At 42.3% G+C, this 17,500-nt stretch overlaps 1 protein-coding gene across 7 annotated transcripts in view; it reads right to left on the bottom strand.

Moving 5' to 3' along the window:
* The window catches only part of LOC112217993 (myelin transcription factor 1-like protein), a 124,923-nt gene that overhangs the window by 89,775 nt on the left and 17,648 nt on the right, over nucleotides 1-17,500 (bottom strand). For all 7 annotated transcript variants that reach the window (XM_042300947.1, XM_042300946.1, XM_042300950.1 and 4 more), the window contains exons 2-5: nucleotides 4,863-4,984; nucleotides 4,563-4,617; nucleotides 4,231-4,264; nucleotides 2,105-2,167 (exon numbers count right to left, since the gene is read on the bottom strand). In XM_042300947.1, coding sequence (XP_042156881.1) covers nucleotides 2,105-2,167; nucleotides 4,231-4,264; nucleotides 4,563-4,617 — 152 coding nt within the window. In that variant the 5' untranslated portion in view covers nucleotides 4,863-4,984. The remainder of the gene's footprint in view (nucleotides 1-2,104; nucleotides 2,168-4,230; nucleotides 4,265-4,562; nucleotides 4,618-4,862; nucleotides 4,985-17,500) is intronic.

The following is a 17,500-nucleotide window of genomic DNA, read 5'->3' as shown; positions in this document are numbered from 1 at the left end:
TTTCAGGCAGGGCCGCCTCAGGATCTAATGCCCTCCTCTCTCACTCGCATGTACACACGCACACACACACACACACACACACACACACACACACACACACACACACACACACACACACACACACACACACACACACACACACACACACACACACACACACACACACAGAGCTCTTCCAGAGCTCAGCCTCAGGTAATTTATCACCCAGGGTCTTTGGGAGAGGGTGAGGTCTGTGGCACCAAATGCAATTCTAGCCCACTGGTTCATGGAGACGCCTTGATGGGGAGACACAGCTATCAATCTCTCTAGCCCACGTCTGGGGAGTAAATAGCATCAAGTGGAGAAGCTTTTGTTTAAACATGCCCTGAGTGGAGGAGGACTCTGGGAACGTCTGGTGACTTTACATGTCAGCTGTCAACGAAGTTCGATTTCCTATCGCCACCTTTCTCTTCTTTTGAGTGATTTCTTAAGTGGTCCTCTGCGGCTCAGTTGGTAGAGCATGCAACACAAGGATAATGGGTTTGTTTCCCGGGACCACCTGTATGTACAATGTAGGCACTCATGACTGTAAATCAACCTATCAGAGTCTAAGCCCTGTCTAAGCCGGGGGAGGTGGGGTTCTACTAAGCTATATGGAATTGTTTCAAGAAGGTCATACCAAGGATCATTTCGCTTTTTGATTTTGAAATATAGGACAGACCCCTTGAAGTATATTACTTCTATTAGCCAATACAAACTAATTGAATAACAGATTCACTACATAGAACAACAGATAGTCCCAAAAACATATCAAAAGGAAGTTTGTTCTGAAGTGTCTGTCCTACATCTGAGAGATATAAGAAAGATCAGGAAACATGTACATGTATTTAACCCCATATTTTTGCCATTAAACGGTCTCCACATATACTTCCATCCATTTTTTCAACTGGTACCAGGGACCTTCAGACAAGTCTTGTGGGCATCCTAGAACAAAACAACCCACATGTACATGTTGGTAAGAGTCTCACCTTTGCACAGGGGGGTCATTAGTGTGTAGCCCAGACGGTTCGGACACGACAGACAGAAGTTGGAAGATCATCTGTACTGAGTTCAAACTAGTCTCCTGACATTTGTGGAGGTCATAGAGCCCAATTTTCGAGTAGTCTCATGGTCTGATAAACACTGCTCTAGCTCTGTTACCTTTCACCGTGGAAGTGTGACATAGGCAGACGCGGTGGATTGAAATGCATCCATTGTTCCTTAAACAGATTTTTATTGGGATTGTTTTATTATGCTAATTATTTTTTCCGCTGGGGCGCGGACATCGACCTCAGGGGGATGTTAAAGTTGCCATTGATCATTGACTTAACATTTGCAAGAATTTGGGTGACCTTGAAGATATAAAAGACTTTAAATTGGCACCCAAATTCTCGATAACATCCAAGATTACAGCAAAACGGTTGTGTCCACAGCTCTCGAAGTACAACACTCCAGTCTCTATGTAATCTGTCAATGTGTCTGGGAAATCACCACGGCAATCACAGAAAGATACAGATGTAGGATCTGAATTTGAGCTACTGCAGGACAATAACCCTGCAGCAACAGGAAATATTAATTAGTGCGTGGATTATACAGTAATTAATAAACATTGATGTAAGGGTTGATCATAAAAAAATAATGGAAAATCAAGTCTGAAATTTCAAGGTGGAAATTACAAACTTCAGAAGCATTTTTAATGCTCAAATACACCACAAGTTTAAAATGTCCTACATTGCAGGAATGTTCTCCTGCAACAGGTTGATCAAATTAAAAACCTACATCTGTAGATGTTGCACAACCACAATCAACCAGTATCAATCTAACATTCAAGCAGGTCCTCAGATATTCTGACACATTTTGCAATCAACTTTTCACAGCCGGTGATTGCAATTGCAGGTTTGCTTTTTGTGCAGGAGCAATGGCCTGGAGCTGAAGAGCTTGATTTGTCCATGACAGGTCAGGGAGGGCTTAGTGAGTGAGTGAGTGAGTGAGTGAGTGAGTGAGTGAGTGAGTGAGTGAGTGAGTGAGTGAGTGAGGAGGAGGAGGAAAAATGCAGATTATAAGGGGAGTGAAGAAGGATCTTTACCTTCGGTGTCTGGCATATTTGCCGCTGACATGTCCACTTCCATCACAGCCTGGAGTAGGACAGCTGTAAGCAAGGAGAGACACTAGAGTTAACACGATGCATGGCACGACAGGCACATACACACACACACACACACACACACACACACACACACACACACACACAGACCCTCCCCCTTCACCCGATGCACACACTCTCCTCCAGATGACATCCCATTCCCTCACACACAGATAGTGCTCAGTACATGCATGACAAAACACATGATCCAGAGGAATGCACAGGACCATAGCAGCTGTGTATTATTCATGTAATGAGAACACACAGCCAGCAGCCTCAAGGCCAGGCGATGACTCACTACTCTGCATATTTCATAGCAGCCCATCAGCCTTAATTTTGACAGCTGTGAGTGCAAAAGGTAAAGAGCCCCTCTTAAGGAACACTGGGTGCCTCTCCCTTTGACCCCACACCTATAGGTACTAGGAGGTAAACTAGTTTATGGCCATCTGCGGCGTACGGTATCCATATTAGGAGATCAAATCAAATCGTATTTGTCACATGCGCCAAATACAACAGGTAGACCGTACGTGTTTAGTTACAAGCCCTTAACCAACATTGCAGTTTAAGAAATAGTTAAGAAAATATTTACCCCCCCCCCAAAAAAGTAACACAATAAAATAACAATAACAAGGCTATATACAGGGGATACCAGTACCGAGTCAATGTGCGGGGGTGCAGGTTAGTCAGGCTATATACAGGGGATACCAGTACCGAGTCAATGTGCGAGGGTAGAGGTTAGTCAGGCTATATACAGGGGATACCAGTACCCAGTCAATGTGCGGGGGTACAGGTTAGTCAGGCTATATACAGGGGATACCAGTACCCAGTCAGGGGATACCAGTACCCAGTCAATGTGCGGGGGTGCAGGTTAGTCAGGCTATATACAGGGGATACCAGTACCCAGTCAATGTGCGGGGGTGCAGGTTAGTCAGGCTATATACAGGGGATACCGGAACCAAGTCAATGTGCGGGGGTGCAGGTTAGTCGAGGTCATTTGTACAACTTAGGAAGCATTGTCTGACCACTGATTTAGTTTTCCTTGACAACTTCCTAATATGGATTGATGTGGATGTCCGTCATGCACCATCCACAATGAAAAGTGCATGATTGTGCTGATTAGAGCAGAACAGCAGCTCTCGCTCTCTCCAAGGTGAACAGATCCATAGATTTCCCGGTGAATGGCAGGAGCACGCATCGATCACTGCTATTGGCATTATTGATGTGTGTAGCCCTGGAAATGGATCCATGGGCTGATGAAACACCCATGTCCTTAGGGGGAGGATGTGTATAGGCCAGTGGGCTGTCTGTCTCTGTGTGTGCATGCGTGCGTGCTTGCCTGACTGTCTGCCTGAGTATGTATGTGTGTATGTTTACGTGTGTGTGGACGTGCGCAATCATAAGTGTGTGAGAAGCAAGAGCCAGGGAAGTGGCGCGGAGAGATTATGGATTAGGGTTTCTGAGCTGAGAAATGCCATCAAGAGGGAGAAGGGTGTTTAGAGATAGAGACTGTGCAGGCCACTGGCCAGACAGAAAACACACGATTACAGAGTGTACTAGAATGATTAGAACATTGGTGTATTCTACAACTGCAACGAAAAAGGGTAGATGTATCGCAAACATTTTTTTTTTTGGGGGGAATAATCAATCATTTTTAATCTGTTCAATGAAGGCATGAAAGTAATCATGAGCTAAACACTTGATCCCTGTCCAAATCTTACAGCTGAGGAAATGACTAGAGCGACACGGTAAAGGCACCGTCAACAGTGGCTGTTTACAATACAACACTGGACCTCAAGTCACGGTGGATATGATGTGAGTACGGTGGATATGATGTGGATATGATGTGAATACATGTCAGGGACATTCACTTGTATCACTGGAACGAAATGGTCCCCCTCAACACGACCAATCTGCAGGGAGTACTGTATGCTATGTGATAATAGAATGCAGTTGATCATAATATCCCCGCTATAGCCTACCGTTAATACAACAGCAAATCAAATATATTTAGAAAAGCATTGACCACTCAGAGAGTCTGTAAAGCCCTCAGGAATGAATTACGCACCAACCTGAATAATTCCTGTGCTGCCGTCTCCACTGGAACTAGTGAGAAAGATGAACAAAGCCACATCAGACACAGTTAGATGCACTGTCTAGTACAGCATACACAGTAATAGCAGTAAAGAATAAACAATTACAATCAAAATCAAAACTACAGGATCCATGATGCATTTCTGAGCATCCACAGTCACTTTCACTTTGACTTGATGTCCCCCAATATGATGCCAGGTGGCTGGCAGATGAGAGGGAGGGGGCAGAGTGAGGGGGTTGGGGGGGGCAGTAACTAACAACCCCAGGCCGTTTAGAGAGACAGACACACTGTACTGTTACCGTAGCGTACCTCGGACCCCTTTGGAACGCGTTCGATGGCGCTTCTCAACCGCATCCACTTCCATCTCGTAAAGACAAAGGTTTGGGAAGCGGTCATTAGTTTCATCCTGTTTCTCTCGTGACATAATGAGAACTAAATACAACACAACACTAATGAAGATGTCACAAACAGTAACAGAAGACCTAACTTCATTTCCTAGAGCTTCATAGAGCTTCATAGAGCTTCCTAGAGCTTCATGGAGCTTCGTTCACTACGTAGAGAGATGTAGGACTGTAGTACATCCACTATGTGGAAGTTAGAGTTAGTTACCTGGAATCAGCTGGGTTGGGTGTGGCACCACCTCTGGTTCAAAGCCACGCCTCCTTCTATGAGTGTAATAGTTGGGCTTTCTCAGCAGAAACTCTTCAAAACTCCCCATCCAAATTCATGATCTGCAAAGACAATAAAATAACAAGAATATTACACACTCACGGTAGAACATTCTCACATTAGCGGTAAGCGTAAAGACAGTCAAGCTTAGCATCTTTTTTTTGCCTTGTTTGGTTGCAATCACTTGTGGAGACTATGGTATCCTTATATGGTGTCCTTATACTGAGACCATGATAATACAGGAGGAATGGAAGCAGTGATGCTGTCATCTTAAAACACACCTTCTTAGCTTTGCTTCTCCTTTGGGTGCTTTTCAGTCATTTAATTTCTATTGTTATTCTGTAGTTTTTATCCTCTTACGTTTGTTGTGTAGTAAATACTTCCATTTTTATTTTCAGTGTTTTTATGTCATTGTTTCTTTTCCCCTGTGAAGCACATTGCATGTCTGAATAAATAGAGCTTGAGTTGATTTGATTTGACTGTACTAAATTAGCCCGGTTGACTCCATTCTGTAAACAATGCAGCCTTATGAAGGGCAGCATCCTCACTGCTTTGTTTCCATTCCATTGTTTTGGCTAAGTCCCATGATGCACAGCAGGGGGTAAATATGTTCCAGAAACAAAGATAAACAACTTATTACATCCACCGGGCAACCAGTCATTACAGTTTCTCTCTCTTTGTCTCGGTTTCTGTCTTTCCTTTTGTTACTTGCTTTTCGTGTATTGATGTGTATATTGATGTGTATATTGATGTGTATATTGATGTGTATATTGATGTGTATATTGATGCGTATATTGATGCGTATATGTCTGTGTATTGATGTGCATATTGATATGTATATTTATATTGATGCATATATTGATGTGTATATTGATAGATGTGTATATGTATGTGTATTGATGTGTATATTGATGTGTATATTGATGTGTATATTGATGTGTATATTGATGTGTATATTGATGTGTATATTGATGCGTATATAGATGTGTATATAGATGTGTATATTGATGTGTATATTGATGTGTATATAGATGTGTATATTGATGTGTATATAGATGTGTATATTGATGTGTATATTGATGTGTATATTGATGTGTATATTGATGCGTATATTGATGTGTATATAGATGTGTATATTGATGTGTATATAGATGTGTATATTGATGTGTATATTGATGTGTATATTGATGCGTATATGTCTGTGTATTGATGTGTATATAGATGTGTATATTGATGTGTATATAGATGTGTATATTGATGTGTATATATTGATGTGTATATTGATGTGTATATTGATGTGTATATTGATGTGTATATTGTATGTGTATATTGATGTGTATATTGATGTGTATATTGATGTGTATATTGATGTGTATATTGATCTGTGTATTGATGTGTATAGTGATGTGTATATTGATGTGTATATTGATGTGTATATAGATGTGTATATTGATGTGTATATTGATGTGTATATTGATCTGTATATTGATGTGTATATTGATGCGTATATGTCTGTGTATTGATGTGCATATTGATATGTATATTTAATTGCATATATTGATGTGTATATTGATGTGTAGTGTATATTGATTTGTATAGTGATGTGTATAGTGTATATGGATGTGTAGTGTATATTGATGTATAGTGATGTGTATAGTGTATATGGATGTGTATAGTGTATATTGATATGTTTATTGTTCTGTATATTTATATGAATATTGATGCATATATACATGTGTATATTGATGTATGTATTGATATCTATACTGATGTGTATAGTGAGGTGTATATTGATGTGTATATTGATGTGTATATTGAGGTGTATATTGATGTGTGTTAATTTGTGTATTGAAGTATATAATGGTGTGTATTGATGTATATTGATGTGTATATTGATGTGTATATTGATGTGTATATTGATGCGTATAGCATATTGATGTGTATATTGATGTCTATATTGATATTATAATTAATGTATATAGTGATGTGTATTGATATTGATGTGTTTTAATGTATGTATGGTTGTGCATTGATGTATATTGATGTGTCACGCCCTGACCATAGAGAGCCCTTGGTTCTCTATGGTGTTGTAGGTGTGACTAGGGCGTGTTCTAGTCAATAAATTCCTATATTTGGGATTGAGTGTGTGCTCTGCACAACATTTGACCTGAAGAGCCTGTTAGCAGTCTGGTGAAACCTGTGCCGGCTCCACGCATCTGGCCTCCAGTGCGCCTCCCCAGTCCGGTACGTCCTGTGCCAGCTCCCCGCACTCACTCTGAAGTGCGTGTCAACAGTGCCACCTTAACCGGCTCCACGCACTAGGCCTCTAGTGCGCCTCCCCAGCCCGGAGCGTCCTGTGCCGGCTCCACGCACCAGGCCGCCAGTGCGCCTCCCCAGCCCGGTACGTCCTGTGCCGGCTCCGCTCACTCGACCTGAGGAGCGTGTCATCAGTCCGGTGCAACCTGTGCCGATGCTCAGTCCAGGCACGGTGTCCAGTCCCGCTCCATAGCAGGAGCCTTTCTCTGCGCCGATGCCCAGTCCAGGCACGGTGTCCAGTCCCGCTCCATGGCAGGAGCCTTTCTCTGCGCCATGGCCAGATCCGGGGTCTGGGCGGGGGCTACGACCCGCACTGGAGCCGCCACCAACACTAGTCACCCCCCCACCCTCCCCATTTGGTTTCAGGTTTTGCGGCCGGAGTCCGCACCTTTGGGGGCGGTACTGTCACACCCTGACCATAGAGAGCCCTTGGTTATCTATTATGTAGGTCAGGGCGTGACTAGGGGGTGTTCTAGTCAATTTATTTCTGTGTTTGGGATTGAGTATGGTTCCCAATTAGAGGCAGCTGATTATCGTTGTCTCTAATTGGGGATCATACTTAAGGTGTCCCTGTTCCCACCTGCTTTTGTGGGATATTGTTTTGTGTTAGTGTTGTGTAGCACTACGTTACTTCACGGTCATTGTTTGTTTATTTTTTTGTTGAGAAGTTTCACTTTTAATAAAGATGTGGAACTCAAATCAAGCTGCGCCTTGGTCTGTCCATTTTAACGACCGTGATACTGATGCATATTGATGTGTATATTGATGTGATAATTAATGTATATAGGGATGTGATTGATATTGATGTGTATATTGAAGTATATTAATGTATATATTGTTGTGTATATTGATGTATATTAATGTGCATATTAATGTGCATATTGATGTGTATATTAATGTATGTATTGATGTGTATATTGATGTATATTAATGTGTATAGTGTATATTGATGCATATTAATATGTATAGTGTATATTGATTTGTATTCATCTGTATAGTGTATATTGATGCATATTAATATGTATAGTGTATATTGATGCATAGTGTATATTGATTTGTATTCATCTGTATAGTGTATATTGATGTGTATTAATGTGTATAGTGTATATTGATGCATATTAATATGTATAGTGTATATTGATGTGCATTAATGTGTATACAGGGCCTGTGTAAGAGACCTGGTTCTCAGCATGAAATGTTTTTGAGCAGAGAGAGTGAAAGTCTCCATTTCCACAAATATTCTGGTATTGAACTTTTTTAGTTTATCATCAAATCGATTATGTTTCCACCACAGACTGTCAATAAGCTTGAGGCCTTTTGCAGGAGGCCTTTTGCCTTCTGGTAGGCAGTCATTGTAAATAATAATTTGTTGGAGAAACACAGCAGCAAGCCCTGAGCTCTCATCTCTAACCCTGAGCTTTCATCTCTAACCCTGAGCTTTCATCTCTAACCCTGAGCTTTCATCTCTAACCCTGAGCTCTCATCTCTAACCCTGAGCTTTTATCTCTAGCCCTGAGCTCTCATCTCTAACCCTGAGCTCTCATCTCTAACCCTGAGCTTTCATCTCTAACCCTGAGCTTTTATCTCTAGCCCTGAGCTTTTATCTCTAACCCTGAGCTCTCATCTCTAGCCCTGAGCTCTCATCTCTAACCCTGAGCTTTCATCTCTAGCCCTGAGCTCTCATCTCTAACCCTGAGCTCTCATCTCTAACCCTGAGCTTTCATCTCTAACCCTGAGCTTTCATCTCTAACCCTGAGCTCTCATCTCTAGCCCTGAGCTCTCATCTCTAACCCTGAGCTTTCATCTCTAGCCCTGAGCTCTCATCTCTAACCCTGAGCTCTCATCTCTAACCCTGAGCTTTCATCTCTAACCCTGAGCTTTCATCTCTAACCCTGAGCTTTCATCTCTAACCCTGAGCTCTCATCTCTAACCCTGAGCTTTTATCTCTAACCCTGAGCTCTCATCTCTAACCCTGAGCTTTTATCTCTAACCCTGAGCTCTCATCTCTAACCCTGAGCTTTTATCTCTAACCCTGAGCTCTCATCTCTAACCCTGAGCTTTTATCTCTAACCCTGAGTTCTCATCTCTAACCCTGAGCTCTTATCTCTAGCCCTGAGCTTTCATCTCTAGCCCTGAGCTCTCATCTCTAACCCTGAGCTTTCATCTCTAACCCTGAGCTCTCATCTCTAACCCTGAGCTTTTATCTCTAGCCCTGAGCTTTCATCTCTAGCCCTGAGCTCTCATCTCTAGCCCTGAGCTCTCATCTCTAACCCTGAGCTTTCATCTCTAACCCTGAGCTTTCATCTCTAACCCTGAGCTCTCATCTCTAGCCCTGAGCTCTCATCTCTAACCCTGAGCTTTCATCTCTAACCCTGAGCTTTCATCTCTAACCCTGAGCGTTCATCTCTAACCCTGAGCTCTCATCTCTAACCCTGAGCTTTTATCTCTAGCCCTGAGCTTTCATCTCTAGCCCTGAGCTCTCATCTCTAACCCTGAGCTTTCATCTCTAACCCTGAGCTCTCATCTCTAGCCCTGAGCTCTCATCTCTAACCCTGAGCTTTCATCTCTAACCCTGAGCTTTCATCTCTAACCCTGAGCTCTCATCTCTAGCCCTGAGCTCTCATCTCTAACCCTGAGCTTTCATCTCTAACCCTGAGCTTTCATCTCTAACCCTGAGCTTTTATCTCTAGCCCTGAGCTCTCATCTCTAGCCCTGAGCTCTCATCTCTAGCCCTGAGCTCTCATCTCTAACCCTGAGCTTTCATCTCTAGCCCTGAGCATTCATATCTAGCCCTGAGCTTTCATCTCTAACCCTGAGCTTTCATCTCTAGCCCTGAGCTTTCATCTCTAGCCCTGAGCTCTCATCTCTAGCCCTGAGCTCTCATCTCAATCTCACTGGAGAATCAAAGCACACAGGTTCCTACTGTCCTATAGGAGTCAAGTCTGACAGTACAGGCTGAGAAGTAGAGGAGAGGAGAAGAGAGAAGAGAAGGGAGAGAAAAGGAGACTGATTAGTATTCATCCCGACCCCCTGCCTGTCTCAAATAATATGATGCAGTGCTCCCTGCATCAGTGGGTTATACACATCGTCAGGTCCCAGGCTAGCACACGGATACACACACATGATCACTAGCATGACCACACACACACACACATTCTAGGCTCTAGGTAGAGTGCACAGTGCTGTCTGCTTTGGATAGAAGGCAGGCTGTATTCTGAGAGAGCCCATGTTTGCCGTCTGAAAATAGTTCCCCAATGCAAACGCTGCCAGACAAACGTATTCAACCCTCACACAGATCCAGCCACACTGCACCAAATAGGCTTTCAACATTTCAACAAAGTGAACAATTCTCTGGGTGTTTCTCAAAACTACAAGTCTTTTTCAAGCAAATATAGCAGAAGTCTTCCTTGAATAAGTTCTATTACAGAGAGAGTATCTCTCCCTACTTCTCTCTTCTCGATTCTCAGTCCTCCTTCCCTCTTCCAGTATACACTGCATTCGGAAAGGATTCAGACAATTTCACTTTTTCTACATTTTGTTACGTTACAGCCTTATTCTTAAATTGATTAAAACGTGTTTTTCCTCATTATCTACACAGAATATCCCATAATGACAATGCAAAAATGGGTTTTTAGAAGAAAAACAAAATGAAATATGACATTTACATAAGTATTCAGACCCTTTACTCAGTACTTAGACTCTTTACTCAGTACTTTGTTGAAGCACCTTTGGCAGCAATTACAGCCTTGAGTCTTTTTGGGTATGATGCTACAAGCTTGACACACCTGTGTTTGGGGAGTTTCTCCCATTCTTTTCTGCAGATCTCAAGCTCTGTCAGGTTGGATGGGGAGCGTCGCTACACAGCATTTTTCAGGTGTCTCTAGAGATGTTTGATCGGGTTCGAGTCCGGGATCTGGCTGGACCACTCAAGGACATTCAGAGACATGTCCTGAAGACTCTCCTGCAAGGTGAACCTTCGTCTGAGGTCCTGAGATCTCTGGAGCAGGTTTTCATCAAGGATCTCTCTGTACTTTGCTCCTTTCAGCTTTCCCTCGATCCTGACTAGTCACCCAGTCCATGCTGCTGAAAAACATCCCCACAGCATGATGCTGCCACCACCATGCTTCACCATAGGGATGTTGCCAAGTTTCCTCCAGATGTGACGCTTGGCATTCAGGACAAAGAGGTTGATCTTGGTTTCATCAGACAAGAGAATCTTGTTTCTCATGGTACCTTTTGGCAAACTCCAAGCGGGCTGTCATGTGCCTTTTACTGAAGAGTGGCTTTCATCTGGCCACTCTACCATAAAGGCCTGATGGTTGTCCTTCTGGAAGGTTCTCCCATCTCCACAGCGGAACTCCAGATCACTGTCAGAGTGACCATCGGGTTCTTGGTCACCTCCTTGACCAAGGTCTTTCTTCCCCGATATCTCAGTTTGGCCGGACGGCCCGCTCTAGGAAAAGTATTGGTGGCTCCAAACTTCTTCCATTTAAGAATAATGGACACTGTGTTCTTGGGGACCTTCAATGCTGCAGGCATTTTTTGGTACCCTTCCCCAGATCTGTGTCTCGACACAATCCTGTCTCTGAGATCTACGGACAATTCCTTCGACCTCATGGCTTGGTTTTTAATCTGGCATTTCTAATCAATTGAATTTACAGCAGGTGTATTCCAATCAAGTTGTAGAAACATCTCAAAACAGGATGCACCTGAGCTCAATTTGTCTCATTGCAAAGGGTCTGAATACTTATGTAAATAAGATGTTTTTTTTTTTTTAATGTTTAATAAATGTGCAAAAAAAATATTATGGGTCATTGTGTGTAGATTGATGAGGATATATATTTTTTAAGATACGTTTTAGAATAAGGCTGTAACTTAACAAAATGTGGAAAAAGTCAAGGGGTCACTGTATATTGTGCTCTTAATTCTCTCTCTCCTTTCTCTTTCTCTCTCTTTCTCTCTCTTTCCCTCCCTCCATCCATCCTACCGTGACCAGACTCCACTTCAGCTGATCGATCCCAGACAGCAATGATGTCAGAATCCAAGTGCCATCATAGTCGCAAGAGTTTGGGATGAGCCTCCTCAGTCCTCCTCTCATCTCCCTTCATCTCCCTTTATCTTCCTGCATGTCAGTGCTGTCTCATTGGGGTTTGATACTGTAGCTTCAAGTCTTAGCTGTCACTCTCAGGTTTTAACCATATTCTACTAGGATACCTAATGAATCAATGATTTGGTTATGGAAATGGTACTGCCCAAAGACATGTGGAGCATCCTGTTATAATCTAAACATCTCACAACACTAACCAACTCATGTGTGGTACAGAGTCATCTCCTCTGAACCCTTGGTAACGCTCAACACGTTACATGTTCTCACAATCAGCATAAAATATAGAGCTTTCATTTTATAGTTGTTCATATTCAGGGTCTCCAGAGTGCAGCAGGGTGGGGACAGGTGTCTTAACACGTGGGCCCCTATGGACTTTTCTAAGCTTCAGTTGGTTGGTTCCTCCCTTCATTTATGAAGAGAAAGTAGAGTACTCTAATTGCCTTTGTACGTGTGTGTGTGTGTGTGCGTGTGCGCGTCTGTCTGTCTGTCTGTCTGTCTGTCTGTCTGTCGGTCGATGTGTGTCTGGATGTCTGTGTGTTCCGATTAGCCATTGAGAGATCCATGTGAATGCCTCTTAATGATCCTTGACAACCGATACAAGGATACATGGAACATGTCGTCAATGGCAACTGAGGCGCCAGAAGCCTTTAACACTAGAGAAGACTTCATGATTGACTGTGTCCCAAGGGAGCGGTGGTGTCTGTGTGTTCGTGTGTGATTGTGCATGTATGCATGGGTGTGTGTGCATGTGTATGTGTATGTGTGTGTGTATGCGTTCCTGCGTGTGCATACTTGTGTGTGTGTGTGTGTGTGTGTGTGTGTGTGTGTGTGTGTGTGTGTGTGTGTATGTATGTATGTATGTATGTATGTATGTATGTATGTATGTATGTATGTATGAATGTATGTAAGGGCCTGCTGGTGGAAATAGCTGTTGTCCAGACTGTAGCCATTGGGCTGATGGCATGTCTCCAGACAGCATGCATGTGTTAAAAAAAAAAGTTAAACAAACGAGATTCTTCCAAGTAGCTAGTCTTCGCTTTGATGACAGCTTTGCACACTCTTGGCATTCTCTCAACCAGCTTCATGAGGTAGTCACCTGGAATGCATTTCAATTAACAGGTGTACCTTGTTAAAAGTTCATTTGTATAATTTATTTAGTTTGAGCCAATCAGTTGTGTTGTGACAAGGTAGGGTTGATATTCAGAAGATAGCCCTATTTGGTAAAATACCAAGTCCATATTATGGCAAGAACAGCGCAAATAGGCAAAGAGAAACAACAGTCTATCGTTACTTTAAGACACGAAGGTCAGTCAATACGGAACATTTCAAGAACTTAGAAAGTTTTTCAAATTCAGTCACAGAAACCATTAAGCACTATGATGAAACTGGCTCTTATGAGGACCGCCACAGGAAAGGAAGACCCAGAGTTACCTCTGCTGCAAAGCATATGTTCATTAGAGTTACCAGCCTCAGAAATTGCAGCCCAAATAAATGCTTCACAGAGTTCATGTAACAGACACATCTCAACACACCCAACACACCTCCAGGCTGTGTAAGGGCTATTTGACCAATAATGAGAGTGATGGAGTGCTGCATCGGATGACCTGGCCTCCGCAATCACGTGACCTCAACCCAATTGAGATGGTTTTGGATGAGTTGGACCACAGAGTGATTGAAAAGCAGACAACAAGTGCTCAGCATATGTGGGAACTCCTTCAAGACAGTTGGAAAAGACTTCTAGGTGAAGCTGGTTGAGAGAATGCCAAGAGTGTGCAAAGCTGTCATCAAGGCAAAGGGTGGCTACTTTGAAGAATCTAAAATCTAAAATATACTTTGATTTGTTTAACACTGTTTTGGTTACTAAATTATTCCATATGTGTTATTTCATAGTTTTGATGTCTTCACTATTACTAGAAAATAGAAAATGTAGAAAATAGTAAAAATAAACAAAAGAGCCTTGAATGAGTAGGTGTGTCCAAACTTTTGACTGGCGCTGTATTTAACCACCACTTGAGACTGGAAAGAGAAACTATTATCCAACAACGGTGCCATAACATCGAAAATTGACCAAGGATACAGTCTGAATGCTTTTTCTCTGATACAGTCATCAGAAAGGACAACAGTGGCACACCAAAGTATTAATCAAGATTATTGCAACGAATTGTTGTTCAGAAAGGTTAAATCACTTAGAAAAGTAAATCAAGCAAAGTAGGACATCCCAAAACTCCTGAAGTATCACTACTTGAAGCAAAACATCAAATTCATGGATGAAGCCTGGAGGAAAATCTTTCTACCAAGCATCCAGAGTGAGCTGAAACATGAGGTGAAACATGAGCTGAAACATGAGCTGAAACATGAGGTGAAACATGAGGTGAAACATGAGGTGAAACATGAGCTGAAACATGAGCTGAAACATGAGGTGAAACATGAGCTGAAACATGAGCTGAAACATGAGGTGAAACATGAGGTGAAACATGAGGTGATGCATCAATCACCTGAATAAACCTTCCTTTTACATCATGAACTGAGTTAGTCATTGTGAGCTCTCTCTCTCTCTCTCTCTATCTCTTTCTCTTTTCCTGTGTCTACCCTTCTCAATGGCAAGGCTGTGCTCACTGAGCCTGTATTTTGTCAAGGTTTTTCTAAGGTTTTGATCAGTAACCATGGTCAAATAGTTAGCCACGGTGTACTGTCGATTTAGGGCCAGATAGCACTGCATTTTGCTTAGAGCTTGTGCTTGTGTTTCCCAATAAGCAGTGTAGTTTTGTTTTTGTTTTTGTTTTGACTGTGTTGTAATTTGGTGTTGTAACTCAGCCCCAGGACCAGCTGGATGACGGGACTCTCTCTTTCTCTTTATCTTCTCTCTCTCTCTCTCTCTCTCTCTCTCCCTCTCTATATCTTTTTCTCTCTTTCTCTCTCTCCCTCACACACAATCTTTCTCTCCCTCTCTCACCCTCTCTTTCTCTCTCCCCTCTCTCTATTCCTCTTTCTTTCTCTCTCTCTCTCTCCCTCTCTATCTCTTTCTCTCTCTCTTTCTCTCTCTCTCCCTCACACACAATCTTTCTCTCCCTCTCTCACCCTCTCTTTCTCTCTCCCCTCTCTCTATTCCTCTTTCTCTCTCTCTTCCCCTTTCTCCCTCACACACTCTCTTGTTTTCTCTCTCCTCCTTACTCTCTCTCTCGTGCGCTCTCTTTCTCTGTCTCTCTCTCTCCTTTATCTTTCTCTGTCTTTCTCTCTTTCTCTCTCTCTCGCTCTCTCTCTCTCACACACTCTCTTTCTCTCTCAATTAAATTCAATTCAATTTGCTTTATTGGCATGACGTAACAATGTACATATTGCCAAAGCTTATTTTGGATATTTACAATATAAAAATAAAAAATGAGAATCAAAATTGTCAACGGGACAACAGTAACAACAATAACCAAGGATCAAAATAACCATATATTCAAAAATAACAATAAGTATACAGCATACAGTAGCATACAGAGTCTCTCTGTCTCTATCCCTCTCTTGCTCTCTTTCTCTCTCTCTTGCTCTCTTTCTTTCTTTCTCTCTCTCTCTCTTTTTCACTCTCTCTCATTTTCTCTCTCCTCTCTCTTTCTCTCTCTCTCTTTCTCTTTCATTCTCTCTCTTTCTCTCTCTTTCTCCCTTTCTCTCCCTCTCACACACAATCTCTCTCTCCCTCTCTCTCCCGCTCTTTCTCAAATTTAAAATCAAGCTGCTTTATTGGCATGAAAAACATTGTGTCAATATTGCCAAAGCAACAATGTATACAATATACATTGTAATACAATTATAAATGATAGCAAATAATAATATAACATGGTATTAAGTAATAATACAAAATTAAATACAAAATAATAACAATAAAATGGTAACAGTCAATAGTAGAAATGTAATAAATATAAAAATCTTAAAATGGAAAATGAAACTATAACCAACTTATAACTAAATAACGGTCATCTTCACCATTACATCAGTACTATAACTACCATCATCATTACTACCACTACTACCATCACTAAACTGCTACATTACCATTACCACCCATTCCACTACTATTTGGATTGATAAACAACAATAATAATAGTAATAACAATAATATTAATAATAAGTAAGTTACTGTTTACTATGCAGATGTTATTATTCAGTGTCCCTCAGGCTATGGCAGGAAAATACATATTTGGCTGCAAGAGGAGCCATTGCTCCTTCACCCATGAGTATTTTTAGTTTTTCCTCTGGGTTTAATAAGTTAAAATTTGGAATAAATGGAGTCATTTTTGTGAATAATTAATCTCTTTGTGAGGAATATTTATCACAGTAAAAAAGAGTGCATCTCTGTCTCTACCTCCCCTGTTATGCAGTGACCACATCCTCTTTGGGTAGCCATATCTTTTTATGTCTATTGCCAATCGGTGGTCACTCAGCCTGTACTTGGTAAGGATCTGTCTCTGCTTCGTAACTCTGACAGAGTAGAGATAATCAGCCAATTCATATTCTCTGTTCAGGGTCAGATAGCAATTTAGTCGGCTTTGGGATTTTGTTTCGTTTTTCCAATGTTGTAAAAATGAGTCCTTTAATTGGTTCATGATTTTGTTTATTGGAATTCTTTCTTTTGAAGCAGTGGTGTCAGCTTGGTTGGTGAGGTCCAACACCAGCTGACTGAGAGGGCTCGTTTCTGGGCTCAGCTTGGTTGGTGAGGTCCAACACCAGCTGACTGAGAGGGCTCGTTTCTGGGCTCAGCTTGGTTGGTGAGGTCCAACACCAGCTGACTGAGAGGGCTCAGTTTCTGGGCTCAGCTTGGTTGGTGAGGTCCAACACCAGCTGACTGAGAGGGCTCGTTTCTGGGCTCAGCTTGGTTGGTGAGGTCCAACACCAGCTGACTGAGAGGGCTCGTTTCTGGGCTCAGCTTGGTTGGTTGAGGTCCAACACCAGCTGACTGAGAGGGCTCGTTTCTGGGCTCAGCTTGGTTGGTGAGGTCCAACACCAGCTGACTGAGCTTGGTTGGTGAGGTCCAACACCAGGGCTCGTTTTTCTGGGCAACACCAGCTTGGTGGGCTGGTTGGTGAGGTCCAACACCAGCTGACTGAGAGGGCTCGTTTCTGGGCTCAGCTTGGTTGGTTTTCTGGGCTCAGCTTGGTTGGTGAGGTCCAAC

Source organism: Oncorhynchus tshawytscha, linkage group LG18 (assembly GCF_018296145.1).
Source record: "Oncorhynchus tshawytscha isolate Ot180627B linkage group LG18, Otsh_v2.0, whole genome shotgun sequence".
Lineage (NCBI taxonomy): Eukaryota > Metazoa > Chordata > Actinopteri > Salmoniformes > Salmonidae > Oncorhynchus > Oncorhynchus tshawytscha.
This window is presented reverse-complemented; position numbering and strand designations above follow the sequence as displayed.